Below are 10744 nucleotides of genomic sequence, written 5' to 3' on the forward strand. Positions count from 1 at the left end.
AGAAGAGGAGAGGAGTGGAGAGGAGGGAAGAGGGAGAGGGGAGGGGGAGAAGGGAGGGGGAGAGGGGAGGAGAGGAGAGGAGAAAAGGAGACGGGAGGGGAGGGGAGGGGAGGAGGTAGTAGAGGAAGGAGGAGGAGAAAGAGGAGGAGGAGTTGGAGAGGGAGGGAGAGAGGGAGAGAGACAGACTGGTAGTGGGAGAAAGCTCAGAGTAGAGTAAGCAAAAAGTAATGGGACTAGTTAAGTTTGATTAGGTAAAAAGAAAAACAAAACTCCCCTTTCCTCCAATCAGTTACTATTTCTGCCAGCTGCACCTCAGTATATTTTTTATCATCTTCTTTGACACCCCCCCCCCCAGAATCTGCTATCCTTACCCCCTCGTCATCCATTTTACAATATTTATGGAGTGCCTCTATGTGCCAGGCACTGCTCTGGGCACTGAGGATTTAACAATGAACAAGACAGGCCGAGTCTCAGTTCCTATTCTGCACTATAATAATACCAATACTCCAAGCTGGATTCCCAGCTTTTGGTCAGCCCTACTCCAATCCATCCTCCACACTGCCACCAGAGAGACTGGAAAGATACAGATCTGGTCCGGACACTCCCTTGCTTAAATCCCCCTGTAGTATGAATTCCCATCGTGTTCAGAATAGATTTCAATCTCCGTAGCATCCTGTTCAAGGCCCGTCACTAACTGTCCCGCACAGCCTTATATCTCAGCCTTCACCTTCATGCACTCACTCCGCACTAAGCTACAGTAAATTACTCAAAATCTTAGATACACACATAGAAATAAGAACCTGCTGAAAGTACGTGGCTGGAACTCCATCCCTATTTCATCCCTGTACACTGAAACCTCAGAAAAGCCCTGGTTACCCCCCTCCAGCCTTCAAGTCTAAAGAACAGCGCTGGCGACACACTCCTCCACAGCCCTGGCATCCTGCGAAGGCTGTGCTCACTCCCACCCCAGCGGGAGCAGTAGAAGGAGGGGCTTCGCGGGGCCTCGGGGCCGCCATCTTGGCTGAGTTGGCCGGAAGTGGTCCGGCAAGTCGGCTTGCCGGCGCGCACTGAGGCTGCGCGGTGGCCTCGCCGCGCTTCTTTGGCGCCGGCGGCGTTGCGGCCGTCCCGAACCCTCTGCGGTGCAGCCCGGAAGCCACTAAGTCCCCTCTGTCATCTCTCCTAGTCCTACTCCAGCCGTCCCAGCCGCTGTCCAACCCCTCCGCCGGGGTTTGTGCAGCGGCTTGCACACCCCTCGGCCAGTGTACGCGCTTTGCACCTGCCTGCCCGAAAACATGTTGCAGAAACCAGAGAACGGGGGTCTGTCTCCCTATCCCTCGGGCGGAGGGGGAGATGGATGGTGGCCACGACAGTGAGACCCAGGCCCCGACCGCCTCGCAGGAGGTGGCCCCGAGCCCCCTCCTGCAAGAGAGCCTCGAGGAGGATCTTGGTGCTGTAAGGGAGGAGGAGGCTGCGGAGCCCTCCATCACCCTGAAAGGTGCGAGGGCTTTGACAGCCAAAACCTTGGCCCGGCGCAGGGCCCGTCTCCGTCCGGATCAGACGGTGGCCGAGTTGGTGCAGTTTCTGCTGTTGAAGGACAGGAAGAAGAGTCCTATCACCCTCTCCGAGATGGTGAAATACATTATCAGAGACTTAAAGGATCTGTTCCCTGAGATCATCGCAAGGGCCGCAGAGCATCTGCGGTATGTCTTTGGTTTCAAGCTGCAACAGCTTGACGGCAAGCACCACACTTATATCCTGATCAACAAACTAAAACCTCTTGAGGAGGAGGAGGAGGAGATGGCCCCAGACTGGGTCTTTTAATGATGATGTTGGGCTTTATCTACATGAAAGGTAATAGCGCCAGGGAGGCACAGGTCTGGGAGATGCTGCGTCGGTTGGAGGTGCGTCCCTCAAAGTATCACCCCCTCTTTGGGTGCCCGAGGAGGCTTATTATGGAAGATTTCGTGCAGCTGAGATACCTCAATTACCAGCTTGTTTCTCACACCAATCCACCGGCATGTGAATTCTCTTGGGGTCCCCGAAGCGACCTGGAAACCAGCAAGATGAAAGTCCTGGGGTTCGTGGCCAAGCTCCATAAGAAAGAACCCCAACGCTGGCCAGTGCAGTACTGTGAGGCCCTGGCAGACGAGGGTGACAGGGGCAGTGTGAGGGCTAGGGCCAGGGCTAATGCTAATGCTGGGGCCGGCATCCACCCCTGGTGAGGGCCAGCCAGAGGTGGGGTGGGGGGAAGTTGGGTATAAAAGCTACTGTCTGAGTCATAAGTAGACTAGGTGGGGAGAAGGTCGTTATTTCTATAGCAGTTGTATTTGTGTAACTAGGATTTAGGTTTTGTATCTTGGTAAGTTTTGTTACGTTTAATACACTTAAATTCATGTTTATAAATGAGATTGGTCTACTTTTTCCTGTAGGGTTTTGTTGTAGAGTTTTGCTGCTTTTGTAAAATTAATTGAAAAACTTTACATTTTATTCTGTGATCTTGAACAAATTATGCAGCACTGAATGCTATACTTAAATGGTTTGAAGGAACTCACCAGTATGATGATCTGGTACCAGGGAAAAATATAGCTGATTGGTATCTAGCTTTCCAACAGTTTTTGTCTACTGTGCAAAGAAAAAAGACTGACATTTAACTCTGTTTGCTTAGTTATTGTAGTAGCTGGGGGGGGGGGGAATGCAATAAATTAGAAGTATAACTTGGTACACTTAATAAACATTTGTTAAGCATCTTCTTTTGTGCGATGCACTGTTGGGGGTATTTGGAGATTAAATGCTGAACAAGATAAAGGCCCTACTTTTCAGAACTGGACAGTAAATAAATAAACCAGAAATTACAGTGCGATGAGTTGAAGGCTACAGAGGGACACCCAACCCAGCTGGGGTGATTGGGTGAGGCTTGCCTGAGGTTACCTTTAGTCGGACTTCAGGGTAGGGAGGGAGAAACGATGGGGTGGGTGGAGAAGAGGGGAAGGAAAAAAGGAAGAAGAGTTGTGGGTGGGAGATGGTATTAAAAATTACTTAAGATCATAGATGCTCCTCAGTAAGATGGGAAGACATGATACATGGCAGATCTGGAAAACATCCAACCTTTGCCAGTGCCCTTGGTCCAGGGCAGTTTATCACAGTGCACACGTAATGACGGTGACTGTTAGCATTTTGGTCTTCTCCATTTCCCTTCTCTCAATCTCTACAAGCTTTCCTCTTCTACCAAAGCCCTCAGAGACCAAATACTTTTTTTTTTTTTTTTGCGGTACACGGGCCTCTCACTGTTGTGGCCTCTCCCGCTCCGAACGCACAGGCTCAGCGGCCATGGCTCACGGGCCCAGCCGCGCAGCATGTGGGATCTTCCCGGACCGGGGCACGAACCCATGTCCCCTGCATTGGCAGGCGGACTCTCAACCACTGCGCCACCGGGGAAGCCCAGAGACCAAATACTTTAACGATTCTGGAACGGTATGTAGTGTGGAGGGCACGTGTGATGTCCTCTGCTGCCAGGAAGCCTTCAAGGGCTCTCCCTTGGCACCAGGAAGCCCAGCACTCTCATCCATGTTTCTGCTTGCCACTTGCCACCTGCCATCTCCCATTAGGAGGAGAACTGTAAGGCATCTTTCACATTCTTAACTACCCATGAAGAGTCATCTTCGAAAGCAGCTTGAGCCTCTGCAGTGGCTACCACCTTCACTCTGGGGATGAATTCTGTAGAATGGGTACATAGAGTAATAAGGAATCTAGAGGAGTGGTAACCAAACCAAAACTGGGTGTAGGATTATGAAACCGTCCCCTTACAGCTGCCATATACAGAAGAGCTGCTTTCTTCTCTCTTTACTGCTGGTTTTGTGGGTGTGTGTGCTTTCAGTTGCGTCTGAATAACATATCTGAGTATGTTAAGGTTAACATGGAATACAAATACTTTGGGACACAGGCCCAGGGATCCAACCAATCACAGTGAGACCAAAGGTTATAAGCTTATGGGTAAAAAAGTTCACTGATGATTAAAAATATGATTTCTGGGCAATTTATAATTCATTAAACAAAAGTATTGAGTACCCCCTCTATGCCAAGGACTTTGCTGGGTTCCAAAGATTAAAAAGGGAAAACCGTCTTTACCCTCAAGGAGCAATAGTGATAATTTCTCACATTTGCATTTTCTCACAGCTGCTGAGAGGTCAGCAGTGTATGCACCCGAGGGTCTGATTACTTGGCGATTTGCTTACAGTCACTTGGCAAAAGACAGCACTAAGACTAGAACCCAAGTCCCTTGCCTCCCAATGTGTTTCATTCTAGTACATTGTTCCCTGTGTCTGGCTTCCAATATATTGTATGTGATTTTATTTATGCCTGGCTTCCAATATATTGTATGTGATTTTATTTATCACAACTCCAAAAATCAAGTGAGGCATGTGTGATTATTGCCAGTTGCCACTGCAGTCCTTATGGGAGTGAGCAGAGTGGAAATACTTCCCATTTCACTGTCAGCAGAGGTGACTTTGCTGCAAGTCAGACATCTATTTCACAGCAGGACAGGACTGACAACTACCATTTTTTAAACATCTGCTATAGGCCAAAAGCATTTCCCCACTTTTCACAACCTATTGCAAAGTGGGTGTTACCAGATACCTCCATTTTACAGGTATTGATACTTGCCATTTATTCAATACGTAATATAAGCCAGCTTTTCAATGCTTTACATACGTTTTAATGATTTTTATAACAATCTAACAGGAGAGATATTATCAGTACCATCTTGAACTATGCACACTGAAACTCAGAGAAGCTGTAAAGTTCTCATAGATGGTATATGATATAACAAGGATTGGAACTGAAGTCTGACTTAGTCAAAACTCCACACTTTTGGGGCTTCCCTGGTGGTGCAGTGGTTGGGAGTCCGCCTGCCGATGCAGGGGACGTGGGTTCGTGCCCCGGTCCGGGAGGATCCCACATGCTGCGGAGCGGCTGGGCCCGTGAGCCATGGCCGCTGGGCCTGCGCGTCCAGAGCCTGTGCTCCGCAAGGGGAGAGGCCACAGCAGTGAGAGGCCTGCATACCACACACACACACAAAAAAACCTCCACACTTTTCACTATCTTACATTTCCTTCTTCTTGGGACTCCTTTCAGACTTGGGGACTCGTGTTCTTTCTTCCAAACATGGCTGTCTCTCTGGAGATGCAAACAATGGTTGTATAAGCAAGGTAATTATGACAAGACCCTGGCCTGTGGGAGGGTAAAATAAAGTTGGAGAATTATCTGTGAACATTGGTCCCAGCTCTGCCTACCCCCAGTGTTGTCAGAGTGCTGACTACGTGTAGAATGTGTATTTTTACTCAAACTCAGCACTTTTTGCCCTTGTGGGCCATGTTTCCTAAATCTTCTTTAGTCTGCTCTCTCCACTAAGCCTCAAATTAAGTCTTTCATGCCATGGAACAATCAAATAACATTTCTGGACCTGCAAATATGATTCCCAGCATTGTTTCCAGATGGTACAAAAGGCTGGCAGAACTTGTACCCTTGCCTCAGGATGAAAGACCTCCCATTTCATAGATGCCATCATCAACTTCTCAGAAGTACCGAAAGTGTGGCCTCTGGGCCGATGTGTAGAGCAGACATTGGCCATGGTGAGGGCAAGAGATGAATTCTCCTGTTGCTTATGGTCATTCACATGACAGAAAAGGAAGGCCTGGATCCCTGGTCTCCTTCCCCTTCAGGCACAAACAGAACTAGATCTTCCTGGGTGAAACCATGTGGGTGGGAGAGCAAGGAGATGTCGGGGGACTGATGGCAGATGGATTACTCCAAATCATACGTACTATACCACAACTAGATAGCAAAGCCAGTAAAGGGAATTCCCTTGAAAACTATAAATGAAGCCTTAGACAATGGGAAGGTCTCACTCAGTTCAGCCACAGACTCTGCAGGGATTTTTCTTTTTCTTTTTTTTTTTTTTGCAGGGATTTTTCTTTTTCTTTTTTTGGCTGCATTGGGTCTTCGTCGCTGCGCACAGGCTTTCTCTAGTTGTGGCGAGCCGGGGCTACTCTTCGTTGCGGTGCGTGGGCTTCTCATTGAGGTGGCTTCTCATTGCGGAGCACGGGCTCTAGGCGCACAGGCTTCAGTAGTTGTGGTTCGTGGGCTCTAGAGCGCAGGCTCAGTAGTTGTCGCACAAGGGCTTAGCTGCTCTGAGGCATGTGGGATCTTCCCGACCAGGGCTCAAACCTGTGTCCCCTACATTGGCAGACGGATTCTTAACCACTGCGCCACCAGGGAAGTCCCTCTGCAGGGATCTTGACTTTCACCAGAGTCGGGACTTTTGACCCACTGGAACTTGGAGAATGGGTGTTTGCAAACAGGCTCCGGTTAATTACAGCCCCAGCATCTGGCAGGCACATAGCGCTCTGGAGGTGGTAGCTCATTTGTAGCCCCTGCAAACCAGGCCTCAGTGCACAAGCTCAATCGCAGTTTCCACCTGAGATAATTATGCCTCATGCCTTGGTCTTGGTGGTAACTGATGCTTGTGCAAATCATTCCTCAAATGGTGTAACCCAGCAGAGGTGGCAACAATTACCTCCCAGCAGAAGTATAGTGTACTGACTAAAGAGGTTAGGTATTCTGAAAAGCGTCCCAGTCAAGGCCTTATAAAAGTCATGACTATGTGACCTTGAACAAGGAATTCTAAACTCTGAGGACTGGAGCTCTAGGAAAGTTTAGATTGGAGGGTGATTGGAGTTAGTGGTTAGCTACAATCCACACCCACAACACATCCTACCAGCTGACTGCAAACCCTGCCAGTTCCCGGGCTACTCATGACTGATGACAAGATCAGCCAACAATTATTAAGCCTTATCTGTCAGGCACGGTGCTAAGTATGATAATCAAATTGGCTCATGCAACTACACAACACCCCCATGAGACAGATTCTCCATTTGCCATCATCACAGTACTGTAGGCAAACCACAAAGAAAGAAGAATTCCTTTCATTGTGTCAATGCACAAGTTAAAAGACTTTCCCAAAGTCATGGCATAGCTAGTGAGCCGCAGATCCTGAACATGAACCCGAATCTCCTGGGTTCTTGCTGTAATTCCACCTTGCCGGTCTGCAGAAGTTTCTCAGGGAGCAACCAACCTCCCTTTGGGAGAATGGGGCTGCGGGAGAAAGAAAGAAAACCTGTGGGCCTGCTCATTTATACCATAACCTAGAGCGTCCACAGTAGAGGCAGTGAGGCAGGGAAGGAACAATTTGGCTTCTCTGATTGCAGGGTTTGGGTCACCAGAAGGGATGCAAACTGGGAGAGGAGCCCACTTGGAGCAATGCTGGCTCAGGGCACCAGCACTGTGGTTCCTGCAGTGGGGGAAATAAATGGTGCCCAAGACGCAGAGGGGTGTCAGCACAGTGAGAGACCACCATGAGGACAGAGGAGTCTCCTACAGTGGAAAGCTCCTGGCCCCTGGAGCAGCCAGATCTGCGTTCCATGCCACTCTGCCATGGGAGAGTGTGTGTCTCCGCCTGAGTTCGCTAACCCTCTGAGCTTTGGTTTCCTTGTCTTTCCAACAGAGATATTGCTGTGTATCTCAAAACACTGTGAAGACGACGGAATGAGGGAATTACTAAGTGCCTAGCACAGGATCTGGTACATGGTAACTAGCGTTATTATAAACTGTATTCACTCATTCAACAAACACTTATCTTCTGTACATACCAGGCATACACCCTGGTGGTGAGCTTACAGCAGAGGACAATACAGACAAAAGCCCTTGTCGTCTAGAGCTTACAGATCGGCGCGAAGAGACATAATAAAGAAGCACATTACATAGCATGTCAGATGGAGATCTATGTTGGAGGGAGAAATGAAGCAGGAGAGGGGGAAAGAGTGCTGGGAGGGTGTGCAATTTTAAATGGCCTGCTCAGGGAAAGCCTCGTTGAGACATTTGAGTCAAAACTGAAGGTGAGAAGCAGGAAGCCCACAAGCTGTCTGGGGGGGACCAGGGAGGAGGGGGTGCCGGCAGATGGAACAGTGAGTATGAAGGCCAAGGGTGGAAGCAGGCCAGGCAGGTTCTGAGAAGTAGCTCCTGCAAGCAGAGTGGGTGATGGGGGAGGGTTGAGTAGAAGGAGATGTGTTCCTTCTCCTGAAGGAGCTTGCAGAGCTGGCACAAGTACCTAAACAATGAATAAACACGGATCTGCACCCAGGAGTCACTGCCTGAGTTCAGCAGGGGAAGAAACCACAGCAGCTTTAGGCAGCAGAGGCTTCCACTGGGCCCGGAAGGGGAAGGAAAGAGATATTCCTTATTCATAGCTTTTGTTTTTCTAATTACAAATGCTTGTAGTGGAAAATGTGGAGAGTTCCACAAAAATATAAAGAAAAGGAATGCTCTAGAATACTGGCACCCAGAGGCAACCATGGTTAACAGTGTAGTATGGTTTTATGTCTATCTCTAGTGTATTTAGTTTTCACCTGCCAAGGGTATAAATGATTTGTTGCTACTTTAACAATGAGTTACAATGACACTGAGCCGCACTCCATGCAATATTTCCCTCAAATACTTCTGGAAGCTCCCAGTGGGGCATCTCAAATGTTGTCACAAATCCATCTATCCACAGCAGTCACCGTGCAGGGCTTATGGAGGCCCATGAAAGGAGAGCTTCTGCTGGAGATGGTCCTTGTGGAGTCCTCAAGCATCCGTGGCTGCTGCCTCCTCGGATGCCCCCAGTGTTCTAGAGGGATGCTGCAGACATGGATAGAGTGTGCTTCTCCCCAGCTCTGTGTCAAGAAGTGTCACCTGGGTCCCAAAGCAGCAGTGCCGGGGACTCTCCAACCTCCTCAGGAAGCCTGCTAGTCTCTGCTTGCCATCTCTTGCAAGCGACTCTCCAAACTCCAGCTGAAAATAGTCACCCCCACAGGGACCAGTCCACAACTTCCTCCACAACTCTTTTCCTCAAACCTTAGGAACAAAAAGGAGAGAAAAGGCAGTCCCTGTCTCCCAAGGCACGGCTGTTTGCATTGCTGAACCAGAACAGTGAGCATACGCATTCGCACTGACAGTGATAGCACAGCTTTAGATTGGTGCTGATTTTCCCGAAGCAAAGCAAAAGTCTGCCCCAAAGGTGAACTAAATCCTCCATCTCTAGCAAACTGCTAGCAACTTAGCTCCCTTCCCCCACTTTTCCCACCTTCTCATCATGTTTGTTTTCTTTTTTTAATTTTTAAAATTTATTTATTTATTTTTGGCTGCGTTGGGTCTTCGTTGCTGCTCGTGGGCTTTCTCTAGTTGCGGTGAGCGGGGCCTTCTCATCGCGGTGGCTTCTCTTGTTGCAGAGCACGGGCTCTAGGCGCCCGTGCCTTATAACATCTCAGCCAGGGATTTTATATACCGTGAGAGATGGCTAGAATTTAGGTAAAAGCTTGGAATGGAGAAAAGGATTCTAGGCAAGGGAAACCACTTCAGCCAAGGTCAGGTAGCAGGAAGGTGCAGTGTCCTGGGAACCACGAGGGGACCAGTTAGGTTGGAACAGAGTTTGTGGAGGAGAGGAGAGGGTGCTGTGGATGGAGAGAGCAGCTGGGGGCAGCGGCTGAGGGAGAGCAATGAGCACAAGGACGGTGGCCTGGCTGGTCGTGAAGGGGGAGGCTGGAGGTGGGGAGGCCACTCCAAATTGGAGTAGATGGCAGCCTGACCAGGGGAGGGGTGCAGCAGGAATGGGGGTGGGAAAGGACTGGTTGGGGGAATAACTTGGAACCACTGGATAACTGATCAGCTGTGGGAAATGCAACAGAGGGACATGTGAGGTATGACTCAGCAGCTTCAAGCTGGCACGTCTGGAAGAGTGCTGGAGTCATTCACTAGAACAGCTGGGTGCCCAGAGGGAGCCAGTTTGTGGTCAAGGAGATGGATATGTCATCAGTCACACTGAGTCTCAGTTGCTCAGTTGAATATCTGATGGACACTTGGAGATGGAGCAGAGGATGGACACCGGGGCTGAAGGTAGACACTCTGAGTCAGCCTCTTGGAAGACATAGCCCAAACCGCGGACTCTCTCCTTGGGAAAGAATGTAGAGGGAGGAGGGCAGGAACCTGACCCATCTCTCTTCTTGCTCAAAGCAAAGGTCTTGGCAGTCCCAAGCAGATTACACAGAAATGCAATCCTGCCTCCACAGTTGCCTTCTGGGTCCATCTTCTGGATATACTTCTACAAATGATCTGGGGGCTAAGAAGAAGGTCTCAGAGGGAGCAGCATGGCCAGGGAGTCATGGAACTAGGAAGAGAGAAGCTGCAAGTTGTTGTAGGTGGGTGTCAGCTAAGGGGTGCCAAGATTCTTAGTGTGCACTGAAAACAGCATTGCAGGGCTTCCCTGGTGGCGCAGGGGTTGAGAGTCCGCCTGCCGATGCTGGGGACGCGGGTTCGTGCCCCGGTCCGGGAAGATCCCACATGCCGTGGAGCGGCTGGGCCTGTGAGCCATGGCCGCTGAGCCTGCGCTCCGCAACGGGAGAGGCCACAACAGTGAGAGGCCCACATACAGCAAAAAAAAACAAAAACAAAAAAACAGCATTGCAAACACACAGTCCCACTGCTGCTGGAAGGATCCAGGACAGACCTAACCAAGGCTGAAATGGGCCAACTCATGGGATTCCAGACTTAGCAGCCTGTCTCTCCCCGCTTTATAATGGACCTTCTGTCTTGGAATGGAACTTTCCAGGCAACACCATCACCTTTGATCAGACCTGAGATATCTCCACAGTGC

The 10744-nt window shown here is 49.6% G+C and overlaps 1 protein-coding gene across 1 annotated transcript; it reads left to right on the top strand.

Moving 5' to 3' along the window:
* Position 1: 1 nt before the first annotated feature.
* On the top strand, positions 2 to 7991 carry MAGEF1 (MAGE family member F1). The gene is given in 3 exon segments (XM_089910747.1): positions 2 to 1316; positions 1318 to 1786; positions 1789 to 7991. Coding segments are annotated over 3 exon segments (927 nt in total). The 5' UTR covers positions 2 to 1292; the 3' UTR covers positions 2223 to 7991.
* The last annotated feature ends 2753 nt before the right edge of the window (positions 7992 to 10744 follow it).

The sequence above is a fragment of the Delphinapterus leucas genome, chromosome 4 (assembly GCF_059928025.1).
Source record: "Delphinapterus leucas isolate spDelLeu-1000000601 "Yukka" chromosome 4, BTC_Dleu_Yukka2, whole genome shotgun sequence".
NCBI lineage: Eukaryota > Metazoa > Chordata > Mammalia > Artiodactyla > Monodontidae > Delphinapterus > Delphinapterus leucas.